Source organism: Myxocyprinus asiaticus, chromosome 6 (genome assembly GCF_019703515.2).
Source record: "Myxocyprinus asiaticus isolate MX2 ecotype Aquarium Trade chromosome 6, UBuf_Myxa_2, whole genome shotgun sequence".
In the NCBI taxonomy this organism is placed as follows: Eukaryota; Metazoa; Chordata; class Actinopteri; order Cypriniformes; family Catostomidae; genus Myxocyprinus; species Myxocyprinus asiaticus.
In genome coordinates this window covers 43,839,173-43,863,999 of record NC_059349.1, presented here as the reverse complement: position 1 = coordinate 43,863,999, position 24,827 = coordinate 43,839,173, and the positions used below count along the sequence as shown (strand labels likewise).

The following is a 24,827-nucleotide window of genomic DNA, read 5'->3' as shown; positions in this document are numbered from 1 at the left end:
CTATCCAATCACAAAACAGGATGGAGATAACCAATCAATCAGATCACTGACAGGTAATGCAGCATTAAATCAAAGCACAAGCAGTGACATTTTCACAGTCCTTACAACTAAGGGGAAAGATATTGCACTTGTATGGAAGGGAGAGCAGCATGTGTATTCAGATACATGTGTAAATATAACATGATATTCTGAATGTATATAAACATTTCCTGGATTTTAATCTTCTCTCTATTTATTTTTTTTACCTTTCAGTATTTTTTTCTGTGACAGATCTTCCTGATAATGACACCCACACTAGTAAAGTGTTCAACAGAATAGGTGAGCATAGACACATAAACTTAATAATTAAAGGGATAGTTCACCCAAAAATGAAAATGTTCTCATCATTTACTCACCCTCATGCCATCCCAGATGTGTATGACTTTCTTCTGCTGAATGCGAACAAATATTATAGAAGAATATAATAATAATAGAAGGTCCTCACAATACAAGTGAATGGGTACCAACATTTTGAAGCTCCAAAATGCACATTGACCCCCCTCACCATTCTAAACAGCACTGTGGCAGCAGTGGAGTCATTCAGGTTCCTGGGCACTACCATCTCACAGGACCTTACTCCATTGTGAAAAAGGCCCAGCAGAGGTTGTACTTCCTTCGCCAGTTGAGGACGTTTAAAATTTCATTTATCAAAACATGCAACAAGAAATCTAAAAGCAATCAGATTAGATAACATAAAAAAGTGTCATCTAAAAGAATATATTACTGATTATAATTCTTAGTTGTGTAATTGGTCATAACTTCCTGTTTGTGTTTTAGTTACAGCCATTTTGGTGACAGAAAAGTGGGGCGGTGTCATAGAGGAAAAGGAAATCTTTTCTAGCCACAACACAATGAACTTGACCACAAATTGTGAGCATTCAAATGACAAATTACACCATCACTAAAAAACACCAGAGAAGAGTTTCAGTGTGTCATTTTACTTACTGTCTCTTAATATTTTTTATGTCTTATGACAGATGATCAGACTGTTAGCACACCGCTAACCTTAATAACAGAATCACAGACTGTCACACACTTACCAGATACACACACATACACAAACACACATTCAGACCCTACACAACACCTATCAATCACACAGAGGACTCAATCTACTGCCTACATAACACCAGCAACTACACACACACACACACACCCTGATGACCAAACATCTGAAGCGGAGGAAAGTGATGAAGATGAAACAGTGGACGATGAAGACACATTGCAACGAGTCACAAGTAACACTTTAAAACCACCTGCATACACACCTCCACCTGGTACACACAGAACACATACAACTGCCCCTGGAATACACACAACACACATCGTAAAACCTCTTAAAAACACACCAGCGCTTGGTACACACTCAACAGCTAATTACCCCAGTGACATCATTGAGTCGTATATTAGTGCACCTTTTCACACCATAACAGAGAAAATGAGGGATGAATCAGCGGAGAGAGAGAGAAGAAGAGCAGGAAACATTGGTGAAAGAGAGTGACAAAGAAATAAAACAGAAAACACAAACCAATCAAAGCTTGTATAGCTTTCTGATGACCCCACCCCAAAAACATTAACCAAACAAAACTCACATTACAGAACAACCCCTTCCAGGCTTACCAATGAAAACAACCACTTCTGTGCCTCTTTCACCTGAGAGAAAATGTGATGAGAAAGAGATATCTGTTGAAGAGAAAGAGAAAGAGAGGAGGAAGAGAGTGGAAGCAGTTGAAGAAGTAGAGAGAGTGAGTGTAAATGAGAGTGATTTTGGATTAAATACCCTAAACAAGACTCAGGAAAGCAGCTCATTACAGCCAGGTGACTTAAGCACAATCAAACCAACAACTTCAGCATCACATTTTACTCAAACACAAGCCAAGACAAGGACATCACACATGGGTTCCCCATCAGAAGAGGCTGAAAGGCATAAGAAAGAGAGTGAGGAAGATCTACAGAGTGATGAAAACAGTGAAAAAAGGGCAGAAATGCATTTTGACTCTGAACAAGTCGGATCACAACCAAACTAACATCAGCTCACCAAAATCCACCACCATGACCCCTGACATCACAGTAACGTCCTCCACCTGGATCATTCCAGCGTTGTACTCCAAACCTCCCACACACGGCATGTTTCCAAGACCAGCAGCTCACACACCCGCAGAGCCAACTGAAAACCACAAAACAGCACCTACTATTCCACACAAGCTCATCAGTGCTTGGACAACCACATCAGGTCGTGTTGCTGAAACTGTTCCTTACCCCCATAAAACTTCCCAACCACCCTTGAACTAGCCACCTGTTGCTCCAATGACGACTACAGCTCAGGAAGAGTCTACTGAGGAAGAGGAGCCCCCTGAGGAAGAAGAGCAGGAGAAAGAGAATGAGAAAGAGCTGTCTGATAGCTCACAGGAAACAGATAAGATTGGTAACCATTCTGACCCAAACCAGCATTACGTGATTTAGCCACATAGGACACTATATCTCCACCCCTAGCCCAAAACCTAACCCTAAACTTCCCTGGAAATCAGAGGAAAATGATTGGTTGATGAGAATGTTGTTCAAGCCCCAACCCCTAGTCCTAACCCATAACTTTAAAAATTAAAAGAAACTTGAGGTACCATTTGGGGTTCCTCACATGCCACACCGGTGAAACCCTCTGGAGATCCTCCAAACACCTTTTAAAGGGGTCATGACATGCCTTGTTTTATTATTTAAAGATGTTCCTTAAGGTTCACTTATAATATTAGTTACGTTTTTTGGACAAACAATCAAAACAAAAAACACGATAATTCTCAATCCTCATTCTGACCCTCTTTTAGAAACGCTCGGTTTTGGTGCTACTTCTACTTTAAGACTTGACAGTAAATGATTCCTCATGTCATGACCCATTTAAAGGAGCCTCAAATATCCTATTTATGTACTCAAATAACTTTGATATATTTTAAGAGCCTCAAAGACTTTTCCTAATGATGGGGTTACTGAAGAAACCGTTGACAGTCCTTAGAGTTCTTGTTGGAACTAAGACCCTGTTTACGACTGTTATGATTGGCTTTCTATTCTTGAATAACCTGCTCTCTCTACTTGTCATCTCACTGATCACAGCTACTGGGTGGGGCTACGGAAGTGATAAGTTAAAGTAGGCGTTGATGTGTTGTTGTGGAGGCGGTCAGATGCAAATGTCTACCACAGTGTGACATCACAAAGTAGAGAACGAGCCGTTTTTGGCAGCTTGGTTTCAACAAATGCTCTTTTTGCAGTCAGGAGGACATTTTGAGTTCTGAAACTTACAGTATGTTTTTATAGTACAATGACCTATTATAAGTCAAAAGTTCAAGGAAAATTTGATTCCTCATGTCATGACCCATTTAAAGGAGCCTCAAATATCCTATTTATGTACTCAAATAACTTTGATATATTTTAAGAGCCTCAAAGACTTTTCCTAATGATGGGGTTACTGAAGAAACCGTTGACAGTCCTTAGAGTTCTTGTTGGAACTAAGACCCTGTTTACGACTGGTATTAAGATGCGTTTTGGGTGATCCATTTCAAATAAAGTGTTGTTAAAGTCCAATGTGGTTGAAACACATGTGACCATATTATGACCATGTGTTAACGCTAATGTGTGCGATGCATTGCCTACTTATCTGCCATTCGACCGCTGCGCTAAAACAAGTGTTTAAAACTTTGCCAGTTATGTGCGACTTTGAAAGGAAGTAAACGTCCAATCAGAAAATTTAAAAAAAAGAAGAAGAAAAAAGAAATACATTTTCATGCACAAGAACTTCACAGAACTTCTACAGTATGCCTGATATCAACAAGCAGGGAAATAGATGAAGAGCACGCACATCTGAAGCTCAGTTAATACAGATACTCCACCAAAAGAACTGAGGATTCTGCTCTAAACATCATGTTTGAGCTTAGATGGAATGCAGTAATAATTGGGGGAAGCAGTGCACCATTTTTCATGCTTTTTTTTCTCTTTAACTTTTTTGCACTTATTATCGTGCAGTAATACACTGACATGAAGAGTGTGTCGTCATGAAATCAGAGACCCTCACCTCGAAATCTGAACACAAGTGGTCAGAAATGATACATACACTCACTTTGAACTTTATTAGGAACACCTGTACACCTACTTATTAATGTGATTATCTAATCAGCCAATCATGTGGCAGCAGTGCAATGCTTAAAATCATGCAGATACAGGTCAGGAGCTTCAGTTAATGTTCACATCAACCACCAGAATGGGGAAAAAATGTGATCTCAGTGATTTTGACTGTGGCATGATTGTGGGTGCCAGATGGGTTGGTTTGAGTATTTCTGTAACTGCTGATCTCCTGGGATTTTCATGCACAACAGTCTCTAGAGTTTATTCAGAATGGTGCCAGAATGTGGACAGAAATACCTTGTTGATGAGAGAGGTCAACGGAGAATGGCCAGACTGGTTCGAGCTGACAGAATGGCTACGGTATCTTGGATAACCACACTGTACAACTGTAGTGAGCAGAATAGCATCTCAGAATGCACATCACGTCAAACTTTGAGGTGGATGGGCAACAACAGCAGAAGACCATATCGGGAACTTTATTAGGACCATAGTGTTCTCAGTTATGACCAGGTAAAAACAGATGTCTTGCCTGTCAACTTGTGATCAGATGCCCAAAATGCAAGTGTAAGCAGGGCTTAAGAGTAAACTCCTCAGAGAACTAAAAGGGTGTTTGAATGAGCTCCAGAAGGTTCCATCAGTAAGGCAGCTAAGGAACCCTGGTAACACTTTATAATAACTATATGGTATAAAGTATTTGTAAATGATTGTTCCTACATTAACAAGCTACATACAAATAGTTTGTTATTTGTTTATATTCACTTTAGAAAATTATTTATTATTGTTTAAAAAGTTCATTTATAGGCAGTTTGATAATGTTTTTTTAACATGAACAAGGCATGAATAAAAAATAAATTATATATGTAATTATGTAATTCATTTGTTACTGTTTTAGTAACAATTACTATTAAAGCAAGTATTACTTAATATATAGGTCGTAATAAAGTGCTGACTAATTGCTAACTAAGCATTTTGTGTCACCTAATCTAAAGTGAGAACTGTATATTCCTAATTAAACATTTATTAATGATCCATTACTCTGAAAACTTGGCCGTGAAATAACCATCTCCACAGCATCTCAGGGGCCATTTACACGACAACGTTTTCAACTAAAAACAGAAAATTTTGTAAGTGTTTTGGCTGTTCGTTTACACGACAATGGCGTTTTGGGGCCTGAAAACGCAAACTTTTGAAAACGGGTTTCAAAGTGCAAGTTTTTGAAAACGTTGCCGTTATCGTCTCCATGTAAACATAAAAAACGCAAATTTGTGAAAACGATGACGTCATGCGCACGCGTATTACGTGTTATATAAAAAATGATGGATTGATAGGCATCAATTTGAGATGTATAATTATCAATATGAATACTGGTGTCTGTGCAAATAACAATAATCAACAATGTATTAATCTGGAGTGTTCTGTATGGAGTGTGAACATTGTGCAGTAGGCAGAACCTGCAATTTGAAAATCTTGAAATTAATGTATGGATTCAAATGGGAAAAATGTATTTGTATTTTAAATGTTATTTATTTATTTACTTAATTTTATTTGATGCACCTTTACCCTGCAATTAATTCACTCACCAATTACGTATATAGCCTATAAACAGAGATGTGATGCCATGTACAGTATTCAGTGATATGCTTAGAATATGAAAATATGAGGCAGTGAAAATGAATGTTAGATCCAGTGTACACAAGACCTCTCTCTCCATCAGAAGATATCCATATATCAGAGTTCTGTCTGATATCCAAAACCAATCAACATCAACAGCTTGTTATGTTAACTTACTCTCCTACCAGCCCAAGGGTCAGCAGAGGGAATACAGAAGAAGGCAGGAGATGAAGTGATGGTAAAAATGAGCAGAGTTTATTGAATAATCTTGAGAGTTCAGTCTATAGGCATGCGCGCGAGTACTTCAAAACAAAGTGCGAGACATTCAAAACTATAATGGCGGACTACAGGACTGTGTTTGTGTTGCTCAAGATTTTGAGTTTATTGATGCTTCTCCAGCAAAGTAATTGTAGTAATAAAGCAACCTTATCGTCCATCCAGACAAAATTGCTCGATGCTTTCGCCATCTTCATTGTTTGTATTTACTGCTCTGTGGCAGAATGCTTATGCGTGCAGGCGCGTAGTGTTTTTTTTATAAAGTGGCATCGCCAACTACTGGCCTGGCATGTACAAACGCAAATACAGCGTTTTTAGTCGTTTTCGCAGATCCGTTTGAACGGGGAACGTTTTGACAACGTTGTCGTCTGTACGCGAAACTTTTCAAAAATGCAATGGAAAAACTTTTCCGTTTTTAGTACATCGTTGTCGTGTAAACGTACCCTCAGTCACAAAGGCTCAAAACAAGACACAAAATAAAAAAAAAAAAAAAAAAAAAACACCAGACACAACACAAAAGTACAGGAATAATAGTGAGAGAGGAAAATTCACAGTTTATTAAAAGAGATCCTCTAATTGCTCAAACGGCACTTTAGCATGTTCCATCCTATTAAGCTTTATGAGCAGACTTGTTCTCATTATTGCCAATTAAATGTTTCATTACATTTAATCCGATTTCAGAAGGAAAGTCCAAAAATCCCGCTACAGTCTGTGCACGCGCTCTGGAATAGGGATGGGTGGATCGATACTAAAGTATCGATACTTCCGATATTGATGTGGTATCAAGAATATCGATCCTCACATAAAATATCGATTCTGAAGGGTTTTTTTAACTAGTGATCTTATTATTTCGATAACATGAATATTAATGCATCTCATAAGCTTCGAAGTGGGAAAAAATTATTATATTAGCGAACTGTTGCATGGCATCAGAACTATTTTTTCTTCCGCTCATCTTGACGTGCAGAAATGCTAAAATACACCAGCAGTCAGACAGCGCACACCCTGTCACTCATAGCACTCGTTCAAAGAGGGAGCAGTGCTTTCCTGAGGTAATGACAGAAAAATAGCATCTGGAGTTATTCAGACTAAGTAATGACAAACTTAGACGTGACATGTATTATAATAGGCTTGTGTGACCATTTTTACAGGCTTATTTAAATTCAGGTGTTAAAACATTGATAATGATCTTTAATCCTCGTTAATAAATGATACCCATATGAAAACTACTCATGGATTTACTGTAGTAATATTGTATTAACCATGACTAGTAACCACGACTGTAGTAACCATGTTTTTTTTTTGTTATTTTTTTTTTTTTGGCAGTAACCAAGGTTTTGATACAATTAACCATGGTTTTACTACAGCATTTCTGTAGTATCCATATGGTAACTTGGTTTTAGTAATAGTAACCATATAATAATATCTATGGTTAATTTTGTGGTTTTATATGTTGCTTATATTTATTAATTTTTAAAAGGTAAACAAAGCAGCCTAATAATTTTCTGCTTAGGCCTATAAATATATATAAAAAATTATAATTTAAGTTACTAATTTTATCCAAAGAATTCGTAAAAATTAAATTTATTAAAGGTATTGGTATTGGTATCGATATCGGCGATACTGGCCTAAAAGTACTTGGTATCAGATTGAAAAGAAAATAAGTGGTATCGCCCATCCCGGAAACAGCCAGCACATCACCACGGTCACATGACAGTGATGAAAAAAAAAACAGAAATAGGAAAGTGCATGTAATGTTATATTATTGACTTTAAATGATATTTTGCCAATCCAGTGTTTGTTCATTAGTGGAAATTAACTTACTATGCTACTGTATATTGTACAAGGGCCGTATGGAACAATGGACGAAAGCCAATCGAAAGTGATCATACCTATGCCCTACTCACTACGAAGGACAGAGCTCTTGATGTGGGCACTCTGAAGGGAGCATGGCATTACAGTTTGAATGTAGCCTTGTGACAGGGCCCTTTGTGAAAAATGTTCTTTCTTTTGTTTGGAACGACCCTTTGAGTGCCGTCCCCTTCTCGAAGTGCCCATCAAGTGCGCAAAAATGCCGTTTGGAAAAATGCCCAATAACAGTAGCTTTGTGGTTACTGTCCTAAAATTTGAATGCTGATCAACGAGAATTCAGCTTTCACGATTCAGGCCGGGAGGCGTCACCTTCAGGAAGACACATTTCTTTTCTCAAAGAAAACCATTTATAGCCAAATCACCACTATGATGACAAGTTTCAATGAGCAAAATTAGATAGGCTATTCAATACATCAACAACTTTTATAACTTCAAAAGGAAAGGCAAATGTTTAAGTTTGCAAGGCATAAAAAACAGGACCTGATGAATTCCCCCCCCCCCTAATTCTACATTGTTTTCCCAAATTCTGTTTTCTGTTTTATATTAATTAATTGTTTATCAAAAATATGACTAATCAAATTAAAAGAGTTCATCAAATTAAATTATTTAATCAAATAAAGTGCTTCAATAACATCACAGCTGACTCTAAAACATGAGCACAACAGAGAATCACTGTATAAATTAAAAACTTACATTACATTCAGTACAACAGCACACTTGCTTGTAAATTTGCTAAAATATAATTAGTCCTGATATAATATCAATAATAATAATAATTATTATTAAAATGAATATTACATTTTTACTATGCATTAGTGATATATATATTTTTGTCATAATTTCTTAAATGTCACGCGTCCAATAAAACCACACTTTTATTTTGATGGATCACTGTGTCAGTTTGACGGAATTTTCACACTTTTGGATAAGCAGTTCACCACGTGGTCGTTTGATTATTACACCGTAAGAGGATGCAATTTCATTAAATAAATAGTCTGGAATGTGCTGCACGCTTTGCATTAAATGAGCGTTTCGCTTTCTGTAATCTAATACACAGAAAACAGAAGTCATAATGAGATGTTTTTAGCGGGTCAACACCTCCACACATCACTTTGAAGCATGCAACACAAGAGAACTGGATATTTCTTAAATGAAATCGCAGGCTGCTGTGGTTTAATAATCAGACTAGGACACATGGACAACACATTTACAAGATCAAAGGAAGATTTAGTGACAACACAGTACTGGATTGACAGGGCGAAACTCACACTGGTCCCAGGCCAGCTGGCCATTACTGTTGAACCATGTTAATAAATGTTTAATTAGGCATATATAGTTCTCACTTTAAATTAGGTCATGCAAAATGCTTAGCTAGCCATTAGTAAGTGCTTTATTTTGACCTTTATTAAGCATTGATTGATTTAATCAAGTGTTACTAAAATATTAATAAACGCATTAAGCAGAAATGTGTATCCAATTCATTGCATATTTATATCTTTATAAACTATGAATTTATGCTTTCTTAATGTTCTCATAAACACTTCTTTACCACTGGTTTGCATAAACTAAAATACAACAGTTGGGTATGATTAACAAGTTGTTTACTAAGGATAAAAAACATTATCAAATTGCCTATAAATTATTAAACAATAATAAATAATTTGCTAAAGTGATTAGAGACAAATAAACTATTTATATGTAGCTTATTAATGTATTAATAATGTAGGAACAATAATTTATAAATGATCAATTAACTATAAACTAATGCTTTACAAATATTTTATACCGTGTAGTTATTATAAAGTGTTGACGGAACCCCAAATGATGCCTGGAGTATCTTTTATTTTTACAGTTCTCACCCTCTCTTTCAAATAGTCTTTACTCCAGAGAAATTAGTCCACATAGTGATTAGTAATTACATTTACAGTGTTCTTGTAACTCAAATGGTAGAGCATAGCGCTAGCAACACCAAGTTCATGGGTTCAATTCCCAGGGAACACACAAACTGATAAAAATGTAAAACCTGAATGCACCAGATAAAAGCGTCTACCAAATGCATAAATGTCAAATGTAGTGAATATGTATGTTTCTCAGAAACAGTCCGGGTCCAGAGAAAAGCGGTGCCATTCTTTGCCTGGTCTCTACTGGAGGCAGCTGGACTTTCAGACCTATAGATGCAAGAAGACAGTGAAGGTGAGAGACAGCACAGAGATAAACAGATAAAAGGAAAGAGAGACACAAAATGAAACAAACCAAGAGCTGTGCAGGAGTTCTTCAGTTAAGTGTAGATTGTCTGCAATAATCTGTGCATGTGTGTGTAGAATGTAGCATGTCTTTTCTCCAGTACAATATAGCGGGACTGGTGCTGAGGGACATGTCTGGTCTGGGAGAAATGCTGCATTGTCACACTGGACAATGTCCTCATGAGTATCAACACTACGGCTGCAGACAGACATAAACAAATCTGTCCATCCATCTACAGAACTGAGTACTTTATTAGGAACACTTATACACTTACTTCATTCATGTGATTATCTAATCAGCCAATCATATGGCAGCAGTGCAGCACATTAAATCACACAGATACGGGTCAGGAGCTTCAATTTATGTTCACATCAAACATCAGAATGGGGAAAAAATGTGATCTCAGTGATTTCGAATGTGGCACGATTGTGAGTGCCAGACGGGCTGGTTTGAGTATTTCTGTAACTGCTGATCTCCTGGAATTTTCACACATAACAGTCTCTAGAGTTTACTCAGAATGGTGCCAAAAACAAAAAACATCCAGTGAGCGGCAGTTCTGTGGACGGAAATGCCTCGTTGATGAGAGAGGTCAACAGAGAATGGTCAGACTGGTTCGAGCTGAACAGAAAGGCTATAGTAACTCAGATAACTGCTCTGTACAATTGCAGTGAGCAGAATAGCATCTCAGAATGCACAACATGTCGAACATTGAGGAGGATGGGCTACAACAGCAGAAGATCAAGTCGGGCACTTTATTAGGACCATAGTGTTCCTAATAAAGTGCTTAGTAAGTGTATATATCCATCCATCAATCTGTCTGTATGCACACACCTAAATGTAACTGTAATTGTACTATGCTAAATACATGTAACTATATATTATTCTCTAAACTGTGTAATAAAACATTTATGTCTCTGCTGAGCTATTGTGCCCTGATTGTCCTTGACATGTATCTGTGTCAGTTGCTGTTTTCTGCAGCAGTGCTGTTTGGAGCAGCTCAGTGTGCTGGGCTGCAGGAACAACAGAAAACTCAACACTCAAGTCAGCTGCCACAAAGGAAAAGCATGATGTAAGACATTACACACACAAAGATACACACACACATTGACACTTTAAAAATACAACGTAAATGAACCTAAAAATGCTGTTACATGACAACATAGAAAATTAATGTTTTTCACAGTGGTTTGTGTAATCCTGCGGCAATTAGTTTTTGTGTTGGCAATTGTCTTGTATGTCTGGGCAGGTTTGGGTGTGAGTGTGTGACCGGCTTCAGTGTGTCTGTGATCGTTTAACTGCTGAATGCATGGCAGCTTCACAATTCAATCATTCAATCACCTCTTCATGTTCTGTGCCCCGCCCTCCGTGCCACCACAAGACACATTCTTCATCACAATCAGCCAGTCAGGTCTCCAGTGGGGAGAGTAATGAAATTACCCCACCCCACCCTCAGGCGAACACACAAAACCAACCATTAAACACAGGTTAGGCCAAACACACTCATTGTCGGAAAGAACCCCACTCACATTAACAGCAAACCTGCAGGGGGTACCAAACAGGAGGAAGAGGAAGAAGAGGAGCCAAGAAAAGAAGAGGAAGAAAAGGAGGAAGAGGAGGAGCTAGGAAAACAAGAAGAGGAAAAAAAAGGAGGAAGAATTGGAGCTGTAGTATGAGGCGGTTCTATAATTTGTAGATTTTCAGGAAGCTTTCAATGCTAGAGGCATTTATCAGAAAAGATGTAATACACATTTAATTAACTTTTATGCTCAGTCTAAACTCACTCTGTATTAAACTTATTCAATATCCTCTAGTGAAACAAGTTGCCATCAAAGATCAGCAATTCCTCCTACAAGAAGATTATAGACATACCTGCAAAAGGCAAAACAGGCACCAGCATTTGTTGTATTAGGAAATCTTTCTACTGATGTCAGAAATTAGTGGTGTCAGATCCCTGACCTCTGGGTGAGAGATTGAGTTTGTGTGCTGGACCATAAATGCCATTAGCTGTATTTTTTGTTTCTAATAATGGACATCTGTTTAATTAAAAATAAATTCATTTACTTTTCTTTTAATAATCTTTTTTTTTTTTTGTTTGTTTTTTTTTTTACTTACTCCAATTGAAATACAATTTGTTGACTTTGTTCACATATGGTATCTGAAAATACACACAAACACAAAAAACCTGGACCATTTTCTTTACATTTTATTGTTTTTCTTTCACTTTGTTACACCTGCTGTGTTCCTGGTCAAAAATGACCGGCCATTGGAAATGAACGGATTTCACTACAAAATACATTAATATTAGGTGTTCAGGAGCATCCCAATCCTATACATGAGCACGAATGTGGATGTGTGTTTGCACACACAAAGTCCTCAGACATGTGTGCACATACACACAAACACACACACACACACACAACGTGTGTTGAGCTCCCTTTTGCACATCGTCATTCCATGTACACTCTTTGAGGAATATTTCAAGATCTGCTTATATTATGTTGCGTTTAGGCTCATTTGAATCGGGATAGTCTGCTGTAAGTTACGATATGTCATTGTCTATATGTATGTTTCATAAAGTAATAAGGAAAAACATGACAAAAAGACACTCCTGTTTATTTTATATGTGTGTCAGTGGGAATTCATACACTAATACTCACTGCAGTTTGGCATCTGAGTGAAACAAATTTTCTCATTGCATTTTACTAATTGAGACTTTTCCAACGATATCACATGGCATGTTTTGTATGTTTTTACCAGCTTGGAAAATATTTGTGATAACAAATTTGTAATTGTAAAGTACAGATTCTAAGCTTTAAAGAGACAACTTTATTACATAATTATGATAATTTTTTTCTGCAGGGATTGCCCCCCACTAGCTCCTGCATAAGCTCAGTTCAATGAATCCTCCTATCAATAAAAATATATATATATATTTTTAAAATGTTCAAAAAAGAAGTACAAAACCTGTCATAATTACTAAAAATATTTGTACAAAAATATCTATTGCAATATCTTGGGATAATATATGCAATATGAGAGATTTATTAACAATCTAAGTGGGCCGGTCATTTTTGACCAGGAACACAACAGGTGTTGGCACAAATGAACACAACACGTTAACAAGGGTTAAATATACAAAGTTTGAATCTGACTTTGGTCATTTCCCAATTCAAGGGTAAGTTCACCCCAAAATGAAAATTCAGTTATTATTTACTCATCCTCATGTTGTTCTAAACCTATATGACTTTATTTCTTATGTGGAACATGAAAGAAAATATTAGGCAGAACAAAATGCTTTTATTGAATGGAAAATACACTGCAATGAATGAAAGTGAATGGTGACTGAGCCTAACTTCTCCTTTTGTGTTTCACGGAGGAAATAATGTCAAATGGGTTTGGAACAACATGTGGATGAGTAAATGATGACAGAATTTTCATTTTTGTTGGGTGAACTATCCTGAGTAGCCTAATGTAATGTATAAGAATCTCCATCACATTACAGTAATGAGAATTTAAAGAAGAAAAAAAAAGTTGTCATCAAAATAATGTCACAAGAAATACTGCAGAAAGACAACAGAGGCAGTAATAGTTAAATAAAAAATCTTTATTAAGACTGTATTATTTCATACATAAAATCTCATTGCACATTAGCGTGGCAGACACCTTCAGAGAGCGAACCTGGATATGGCTAAATAACACCTACTGTATTTCATATTATTTTATCATTGTAGCAACACTTCGGTGGTTTGTTTTACACATGCCATTATAAACATTTAGAATCTAGCATGATACATGTGGCCATATGCCTATCAGAACTATCTTCACATGGAAGACTTTGAAAAATACTGTCCCGTATCAACATATCACTGCCAATCCAAAACGTGTTTCTCCCACATACAAAAAAAAAAAAAAAGTCAAGTTGCATATATAACAGAACTCAACTAACGATAATTATTTTCAGACAAACCCTGTGATAAACACAGTCAGTAACGTACCGCAAAATTCCAAGGATGAACATAAAATATGAATTACACTAAAATCAATGAATTACAATATAAATGAGATTACAAGTTACAGTACGACTAAATTCCCTTCACCGTTTTAATATTGTAACAAAAAGACAATACCTGCATGCAAAGTAGTTTGACTCGAGTTTGACACACGCACGCACATTAATCTCTAAAGGTGCATTACAGATGATGTGTCTGAGATGTCTCATATCATGAAACATCATATTTCTATTTCATATTACACCAAAAATATATTGCATTAATCTAGAAATTAGGTTCTACAGACATTATGAGCCTGATTTCATCACAGCATAAAAAATTGTTTTTACACTTATTGTCACCAAGCAAACTCTAATGAAATGCCCAACGGCCGAAGGTCAAGTATTTTTGTCCACGAACATTATCTCACTGAAATCCTTCTCTAGAAATGTCCCTTCCCTCATCTTAAATTTAATTTACAAATTAAAATTCTGTCATTATTTACTCACCCACACTTTGTTTGAAACCTGATTGTTACTCACCCTTGTGTTGCTTGAAATAATAGACAGAATGTTAAGGATTGACAGCCTCAGTCACTAATCACTTTTATTTCATATTTTGGTATTTGAATGGTGACTGAAGTTGTATGTCCTTAAAGGGATAGTTCACCCAAAAATGAAAAGTCATCATTTACTCACCCTCAAGCCATCCCAGATGTGTATGACTTTCTTTCTTCTGATGAAAACAAAGATTATTAGAAGAATATCTCAGCTCTGTAGGTCCATACAATGCAAGTGAATGGTGGCCAGAACTTTGAATCTTCAAAAATCACATAAAGGCAGCATAAAAGTAATCCATAAGACTCCAGTGTTAAATCCATATCTTCAGAACTGATATGATAGGTGTGAATGAGAAACAGATAAATATTTAAGTCCTTTTTTTTCTATAAATCTCCACCTTTGACCACTCCCGACCAGTAGGTGGCGGTATACATGAAGAATGCAAATCGCCAAAAAAACAAAAGAAGAACATGAAAGTGAAGATTTATAGAAATAAAGGACTTAAATATTGATCTGTTTCTCACCCACACCTATCATATCACTTCTGAAGATTTAATCCCTGGAGTAATATGGATTACTCTTATTCTGCCTTCATTTGATTTTTGAAGATTCAAAGTTCTGGACACCATTCACTTGCATTGTATGGACCAACAGAGCTGAGACATTCTTCTAAAAATCTTAATTTGTGTTCTGCAGAAGAAAGGACGTCATACACATCTGGGATGGCATGAGGGTGAGCAAATGAGATAACTTAAATTTTTGGGTGAACTATTGCTTTAACATTCTGCCTGTCATTGCCATTTGTGTTCTGAAAAAAGTCATATTGTTTTGAATGTGAGTAAATGATGACAGAATATACATTTTTGCGGAAATTATCTCTTTAATGGGTCCTGACACCTTAAAACCTGCAATGAAATCCTGCCATATTGCTTTCTTTTACTCAGATTGTATGGCAGTTAGACAGGTAATTGATCATTCTGAGTACTTGGAAGGAGCAACTGAGCAACCTATGTATTTTGACCTTTCTTCTTTACTTTCTGTACAGTGCAAGACTCTGGTCACAAACAGCCAGACCACTGAAACATTCCACATCGCATCATCATGACATCATCCTTAAACAATCAATAAATGTGCCATACTTGCAGAATACACACCTGTCACGTCAACCTAACAAGTACATTCATAAAAACAACAAGCCATTCTTACTAAAGCAAATGCCCTGAACCAAAAATTTCCAAAACTGTGATGCGTACACATTTAACAGCTAACACAAAACTTGAATTGATCACTGCTCTCACCACAGGAAGCTCAGATGAATGTAAAACAATTCCAGCAATGTATTTCAGCTTCTAACAGTCACAAATAAAAGTAAAATTCAGCATTACACACATTTTTGTCCTTAGATGAACAAAATCTGATAAACAAAAAAAAACATTCCAACAACACACTTGTGGCTCTATTCAAAAGCAGCTGGTTGATTTTAGAATTGATCTCGAGAATTTTGTGCTCCACATCTAAATAAAAACTGGCATTGGAGATAAAAAGTCCAAGTAAATATCTCTCACAGCTATTACTGCAGTATTCACATCCTCTATCCTACTAAGTTTCTGATTGGCAGCCATGTGTGGCCATAAAGGAAGGGTTTATGCAGAGCTCTTTGGTGATAAAAAGCAGATGTTTTGGATTCTCTATACAGTGAAGGCAAAATGGAGAGCAAAGTGATCACTAAGAACTCTTGGTGGCAAAATAAGCCCCATGGACATCCACAACATCAAAGTTAAAGGCTATTTGTACATTAATAAAGGCGTAAATCCACAGAAGTTTGCAGTGAAACACATTGGCTAAGCCATGCGAACATAACGCTAACATGTAATGCTCTGCAACTATTACCAATTGTTTCGTCTAGAAGTATATATACTGTATATATATTTAGCAAAAATAGGCTATTCTATGCCAGTGCATTACTGTACACTAAAATAATTTATATAGGAGAAATTTAAGGGAGAAACGTTTTCAAATCTCTGTGCTGATGATTGCTTAAAGGAATATTCTGAGTTCAATACAAATTAAGCTCAAATCGACAGCATTAGTGGCATAACGTTGATTACCGCAAAAACTAATTTAGACGAAAAAAGTTACAGTGAACCACTTAAAATGGAAGTGAATGGGGCCAATTTTTTGAGGGTTTAAAAGGCAGAAATGTGGAGCTTTTAATTTAATAAAAGCACTTACATTAATTCTTCTGTTAAAACTCATGTATTATTTGAGCTGTAAAGTTGTTTAAATCATCATAACAAAGTTGTAAAATTGGCTATGACTGTAAAGGTTAGTAAATAATTTTATAACATTAAATCATGTTAACGCATACTGTTTATGCCTTGTGGCTATACTTTTGAAACAGTGAGTATTTTTAACGTCTAAAAATTGGCCCCATTCACTTCCATTGTAAGTGCCTCACTGGAAACTCGATTTGTGCTTTTATTGTTTTTAAAGAAAAGGAGGGATGAGTTGCAATTTATTTTTGTGGTAATGAACATTATGCCACAAATGCTGTCGACTGAGCATAACTTGTATTGAATCCAGAATATTCCTTTAATGTGCTAAGGAAGTGAGAACGAGAAGAGAGAGATAGACATATAGATAGCATTTGAACTAATGCTGGCATTTAAGTTCCCTTAATTTTTAATACATTTTCTAAAGGACTCCAATGAATCATGATATCAAGGAGCTAAAGAATCAATCTTTTCAAAAGACTCTCATCAGTTTGATTCTTTGAGCTGCCTTCTAGTGCAAGAATCAAACTGAAAATCACACACACTGAAGATTCACATGATACTATAGATCTGCTGTATGATTGGATAGCTGGTTGTAGAACTCTGTGTGCTGATTGGTGAAAAATGGAGGTGTAAACATGTGAGGGGATTTTATCATGAATATACATGATGTTTACATTTAGTGGGTTAAGTCTAATGAAGATTAAAATGACGTTACATGTCAAAGGTTAAAGTGAGTTAAAGGTCACAGGATCATGCATGTGGTCTTACGAAGTGTGATAAAAGTTAGTGGTCATGTTAACGTTTAGTTTGTGTGATACAGTAAAAGGTGAAAGGTGGTGGCTCAGTACACGCAAAGGTCAGGGAACTTCATTTCGTAGACTGGCACAGATTGGTACTGGGTGTGGCCTGATGTCACAGTCACTGTGCCTGATGGGCTTGGGGGCGGGCTGAATAGAGATGAACAGAAGGAAGACCAATCAAACTTCAAACTTCACACTTACTATGTTTACATACACAGATTTTCATCAATCCAAATAAATGTAATCCGACAGCAGATTCCAAATGTCTAAACTCAATCCGCAAAAATATTTTTTATTGAGAATCACATGTACAACGAATAAAAGTTTTGAGCTTGCGTAGAGTGGGATAGTGTCAATGTTATCACAGCAACAAGAGGCTTTTAGCACTCCTGTTAGAGAAATAAACTGAGAATGGCTCAGCAGTCTGTAATTACTATAGTTTAAGGCTGCATCCGAATATGCATACTTCCCTACTCTATTTTGTAGTATGCTGAAAGCAGTATGTCAATGGAGTAGGGTTTCCAAATCCTCCATATTAATAAAACAGTAAAGGACCTAGTACATCATGTGTGACTCTGAAGCGTGCATTCACTGGACCCTTTTCTATCTCATAATATCGCGTGAGCTGAGGATTCATCATATTCAAAAATTCTGACTATATATATAAAACACTGAAAAGTCGGGTGGCTCTTTAATAACTGTAAGAGCTATATATACCAAGAAAGCTGTTTCTTGTGGTTAAATTGAACTTAACAAAACCAGAACAGACTATCTTTGCGGTTGTTGTTAAGGCGCGGTTACACATACCTTTGCATGGCGTGATACAATCACATAAATGCATCATAAAAGTAATTAATATGACTCCAGTGGTTAAATCCATTTTTATAAGTGATATGATAGGTGTGACTGAAAAACAGATCAATATTAAAGTCCTTTTTTACTATAAATCTCCATTCACATTCTGAAAGTAAAAATGAAAGTGGAGATTTATAGTAAAAAAGGATTGAAATATTGATCTGTTTTAGAGGCCGACCAATATATCGTATTTACCGATTAATCAGGGCCGATAGTTGCATTTTTTAACTATCGGCTATCGGAAAATATCAACTCCAATAGTTTCCGATAGTTATTTTTGGTTTCATTTCTCCGCGGCCGGCACTGGAGGGATCTACAGTCTGAACTCCTTGATTCAACAATATAACAGCGCTCTCTAGAGGTTAAAAAACAATCAGTGACTCCACGTGGTGTTTGTTTTGCAATGTGATTAGGCTACATAGAGACGGACACATCAAAAGCTGGTTTGAAACTTCGACAGAGAAAAGCCAAGGTACAGTTGAAGTCAGAAGTTTACATACACCTTAGCCAAATACATTTAAACTCAGTTTTTCACAATTCCTGACATTTAATCGTAGAAAACATTCCCTATCTTAGGTCAGTTAGGATCACTACTTTATTTTAAGTGAAATGTCAGAATAATAGTAGAGAGAATTATTTATTTCAGCTTTTATTTCTTACATCACATTCCCAGTGGGTCAGAAGTTTACATACACTTTGTTAGTATTTGGTAGCATTGCCTTTAAATTGTTTAACTTGGGTCAAACATTTTGGGTAGCCTTCCACAAGCTTCTCACAATAAGTTGCTGGAATTTTGGCCCATTCCTCCAGACAGAACTGGTGTAACTGAGTCAGGTTTGTAGGCCTCCTTGCTCGCACATGCTTTTTCAATTCTGCCCACAAATTTTCTATTGGATTGAGGTCAGGGCTTTGTGATGGCCACTCCAATACCTTGACTTTGTTGTCCTTAAGCCATTTTGCCACAATTTTGGAGGTATGCTTGGGGTCATTGTCCATTTGGAAGATCCATTTGCGACAGAGCTTTAACTTCCTGGCTGATGTCTTGAGATGTTGCTTCAATATATCCATCTAATTTTCTTTCCTCGTGATGCCATCTATTTTGTGAAGTGCACCAGTCCCTCCTGTAGCAAAGCACCCCTACAACATGATGCTTCCACCCCAATGCTTCACAGTTGGGATGTTCTTTGGCTTGCAAGCCTCACCCTTTTTCCGCCACACATAACAATGGCCAAAGTGTTCAATTTTTGTTTCATTAGACCAGAGGACATTTCTCCAAAAAGTAAGATCTTTGTCCCCATGTGCACTTGCAAATTGTAGTCTGGCTTTTTTATGGCGGTTCTGGAGCAGTGGCTTCTTCCTTGCTGAGCAGCCTTTCAGGTTATGTCGATATAGGACTCATTTTACTGTGGATATAGATACTTGTCTACCTGTTTCCTCCAGCATCTTCACAAGGTCCTTTGCTGTTGTTCTGGGATTGATTTGCACATTTCGCAGCAAACTACAATCATCTCTAGGAGACAGAATGCGTCTCCTTCCTGAGCGGTATGGTACCATGGTGTTTATACTTGCGTACTATTGTTTGTACAGATGAACGTGGTACCTTCAGGCTTTTGGAAATTTTTCCCAAGGATGAAGCAGGTCCAAAAAAAATTTCCTGAGGTCTTGGCTGACTTCTTTTGATTTTCGCATGATGTCAAGCAAAGAGGCACTGAGTTTGAAGGTAGGCCTTAAAATACATCTACAGGTACACCTCCAATTCAGTACATCTCCTATCAGAAGCTAATTGGCTAATTGTCTAAAGGCTTGACATCATTTTCTGGAATTTTTCAAGCTGCTTAAAGGCACAGTTAACTTAGTGTATGTAAATCTTCTGACCCACTGGAATTGTGATATAGTCAATTAAAAGTGCAACAGTCTGCCTGTAAACAATTGTTGGAAAAATGACTTGTGTCATGCACAAAGTAGATGTCTGAAACAACTACAAACAACTAAGATATTAAATCTATGGAGTGGTTAAAATATTAGTTTTAATGACTTCATCCTAAGTGAATGTAAACTTCTGACTTCAACTCTATATACAATACACGTTGTTATTATTATTGTCATGGTACAATAAATCTGTCATTTAAGACAACCAAAGGTGGTTTGATAATGAATTTGTTTATAAATAATCACTGTACTGGAGAACTGTAGAACTGAGAAGGTGGAGAGGATGCTAACATTAGCTGTTTGAATGGTTTGAACAAAGTCAAAGATGGAAACTGCTTATCTTTCCTCTTAATATGTTTTTTTGAATAATATGAATTGTGCAGATCCGTTGAGTTTTTCTGCCGGGGTTGAGGGGTGTCCAATATGTTCCAGTCAATTTAAGTTAATCATTAGTAGTAAATCAACCATTAATGCCAACCTTATATGAATATGCTGCCTGAGTTTTTGCTTTTGCTCGGCCATTTGCTTGCTTCAGAAGACAAGTGCTAGTAAATTGTGTTGCATGAATGCGACGCACACAGGAAAAGTTTGATAGTTTTTTGAATATAAAGTTTCCCACACCTTTCTCCATTCTGATAAAATGAACTTCTGTCCAAGCTTCCTAATTTTATGACGTAGTTATGTACAAAAAACAAAAACGTAAGAGCATGGTAAAATATATACGTCTGAAATATAAATGTAATATTCATGAGAGGGCACATTGTTATATAATACAATGGGTTAATGTAAGGGCACATGGATATATAATATATACAAAGCCATTCTAAATTTATAATATATACAAAGCCATTCTAAATTTCTCTTTAAAAACACAAGACTTGTACATCATTCATATATTTAATATGACAATAAAACAAAATAATAAATATTGTCAGTGGTGATGAAGCATACAGTCTTTGTAAGGCTTTGTAAGGCAGTGTTTTACATTACTGCTGAACAACAAACACATTTGACCTGTAATATTTTAATTAATATTTTAATTAATTTCAGATGGCAAAGGCTTTGAAGAAGATACCAGTGTGAGAGAAATGTATAAATTATTGCCACTGAAAGTGATACTTACTAAAGTTCAGCACTATTTACATTGAGCGGAAAGTTTGCATTCATATTATAATTTATAAAAACTTTCGGCCGATTAATCAGCTATCATCCTGTTTTCCACCTTAGTTATCGGTATCGGCAAAACCCACCATCAGTCAACCTCTAATCTGTTTCTCACCTAAAGTGACTGCATCGCTTCAGAAGACAAATTAAACCACTGGAGTCGTATGGATTACTTTTATGATGCCTGTATTTGATTTTTGGAGCTTGAAAGGTCTGGTTACCACCTGCATTTGCTTGTGTTCTGCAGAAGAAAGTCATACACATCTGAAATGGCATTAAAGTGAGTAAATGATGAGAGAATTTTCATTTTTGGGTGAACTATCCCTTTAAGTCTCACAGAGTATAAAGTGCAGCATTAAAAAGTGGCTGCTTGACAATTATATTTTTGCCAGTTTCACACGTGCTCAATGTCCACCCAAGCCAGGATTTCGCTGTGTGAAGGTATGGGTAACGGTGCCTTTCCTACATCAAATTCGGGTCAAGGGACAATGCCCACATTTTCCAATGAAGTATATCCAAGAATGTAAAAAACATTCAGTCTAGAAGTAAGTTCTTCATCAAATGTAGTACATACTTTGACAGTAGACAAATTCAGATGCAGCCTAAACACCGAAAAATAACATAACCTTCCTTTCCTGTGACGCAAATTAAACTTATGCATGACACTGCACATGTGCATTTTTTTTTTATTCCAACTGTAAAAGCAGTTGGACTCAAAGGTTTACATGGCAAATATTCTTCTTTTTAACAGATTACTTAAGATTTAAAGATAAATTATTTAGTCCTTAATATGAAATGTATCGAAGATCAAGCTCAATTTAAATATTTTTTTCCAAATGAGGTGTTTACTTGAAGGTTTTTCGATTACTAGTCTACCTAATGAAAAAAAAAAAAGTCTGACACTCATCAACTTAATATGCACAAAAAGAGTGTATTCAAATAAAGTTATAAAAAGCCACTGAACATAATCCTCAAATAAATAGTCAACTTACCGAATGGTGAGTTCAAATATCTGAGCCAAGCGATCATGCAGCATGTTGGCCTGAGAGAACACAAACACACACACACACACACACACACACACACACACACACACACACACACACACACACACACACACAATTCAAATGATTGCACATACACTATAATGGAATGCAATACAGCTTAAGCTTAATAAGCCAATATTGTGTAAGATCATGTACTGCAAAAGCCTTAAACAGTGTTCTATTAACACATTTAGTTTTTTTGCACATTACCCCAATTTCACTTCAAAATTGTGCCAAGACCAGAGAAAAACACAATAATTTTGAAATCTCATATCAGTTTTTGATTTGCAAGTATAGCCTTAATACAGATTTTAATAATGAGCTGAATTTGGATAGTTTTTTTAAATCTTTTTTTGTATATATAAACATACTCAAAGACAGCACAGAGCACACAAACATGCTGTACCTTGGACTCGCAGTGGGCGGCAATCTCTTCAAAAGGAGCTTTCTGGAACTTCTCCATCACCTGCCGTCTCTTCTCTCTCTCCTGCTCTTCCAGACCAGTGGTATCTGAAAGAGATGGAGAGACATCAGATGCTAATACACACACACACACACACACACACACACGCGCACAAACTTAAATATGCAAACAAAGTAAATGAAGTAGATTATAATCCACACGTACCAATGGCCTTCTTAAGTGTCTCAAATGTGATCTCCTCTGCAAGCTGAGACTATTTGATAAAAACACACAAATGAATGCTAATACTTCATAATCAACAATTCATCCATGCATTTGTATGTTGCTGATCACGTAATTTGTGTAAAACCTACCTGATCAGGTAAGCTGTTGGAAAGGATGTCAACTTGGAGAGAAATGGTGTCTACAAAACTCTTCCTACGGGGCAGCCGGTCTTCATCTGTGGGTCAAAGGTCACCGATTTAAATTATTGAAGATTGGTGCATATTTCAGCTCATGCAGATCTGTGCTGAACTAAACCGAATATCTGAATCTGTGATATCAGAGTTAAATTTGGCTCTTTTTAAAAGGGAAGTTGAATTTCCCAAAGCAAACCAGCATAATCTTATGGATTGCTCATATTTAATGGATGTCATGTTTGGGCAAAGCAGCATGAAAGCAGCATTTATTATCAAAAAGAAGGAAATGTCATTCAAACACAGGCAGAAATCACAGCAATATAAGGTTAAAAAAAAGAATTCAGAAGTAAAAGTGAGAGTTTCAGAGTGAGAGTACTGATGTCAGATCAGAATTTTCACTTTAAAGTGATGTTTACCACACAGAGGTGAACAAACTGGTTGTTTCAGAAAACAACTAAATAATCAAATTCCATAAAATACACAACTTGCATGTTTATTTATTTGTTTTGCTATATTATAATTGCATTACAAATAAGCCTTTTTACCCTTTTTCTTTTTTTTCCCCCTTTCTTGGAGATAAATGTGTTAACTACAAAAATTACGTGATTAAATATTTTAAATCGACTGACAGCCCTAATAACAACAAACAGTTGTGGCCAAAAATATTGGCACCCTTGGTAAATATGAGCAAAGGCAGCTGTGAAAATGTCTTAATTGTTTATCCTCTTAATCTTTCATTAAAATATTCACAAAAATCTAACCTTTAATTGAAGTAAACTAAATTAAAGGGAGGGAAAATCTCAAATTAAATAAATATTTCCCCCCAAAACACGTTTGCCACAATTATTGGCACCCCTACAAATTCTTATGAGTAAAATATATCTGAAGTATATTCCCATTCATATTTGACATTTTTAGTACACCTGGGTGACTAGGAACATGAAATTGTTCACCCATGACTTCCTGTTTCACAGGGGTATAAATATGAGGCAACACATAAACCAAATTCCCTTAGTCATCCATCACAATGTGTAAGACCAAAGAATAAAGTTATGATGTGCGGCAAAAGGTTGCTGAGCTTCACAAAATGGGAAACGGCAATAAGAAAATAGCTAAAGCATTGAAAAAGACCATTTCTACCATCAGGGTAGTAATTAAGAAGCTCCAATCAACTGGAGATGTTAAAAATTGGCCTGGAAGAGGACGTGTATCTATATTGTCTCCATGCACTGTGAGG

At 36.4% G+C, this 24,827-nt stretch overlaps 1 protein-coding gene and 1 pseudogene across 4 annotated transcripts in view; one reads left to right on the top strand and one right to left on the bottom strand.

Moving 5' to 3' along the window:
* The first annotated feature begins 2,346 nt into the window (after positions 1 to 2,346).
* On the top strand, positions 2,347 to 11,822 carry LOC127442739 (otoconin-90-like; annotated as a pseudogene).
* Positions 11,823 to 13,735: 1,913 nt separating this feature from the next.
* LOC127443126 (protein EFR3 homolog A-like) overlaps positions 13,736 to 24,827 on the bottom strand; it is a 95,959-nt gene continuing 84,867 nt past the window's right edge. For 3 of the 4 annotated variants that reach the window (XM_051701650.1, XM_051701651.1, XM_051701654.1), the window contains 5 exons: positions 23,546 to 23,631; positions 23,397 to 23,445; positions 23,175 to 23,278; positions 22,715 to 22,764; positions 13,736 to 17,921 (listed from right to left, as the gene is read on the bottom strand). In XM_051701650.1, coding sequence (XP_051557610.1) covers positions 17,816 to 17,921; positions 22,715 to 22,764; positions 23,175 to 23,278; positions 23,397 to 23,445; positions 23,546 to 23,631 — 395 coding nt within the window. In that variant the 3' untranslated portion in view covers positions 13,736 to 17,815. Of the gene's footprint in view, positions 17,922 to 21,486; positions 21,987 to 22,714; positions 22,765 to 23,174; positions 23,279 to 23,396; positions 23,446 to 23,545; positions 23,632 to 24,827 lie in introns of those variants that run through there. The other variant, XM_051701652.1, reaches the window with a different exon arrangement.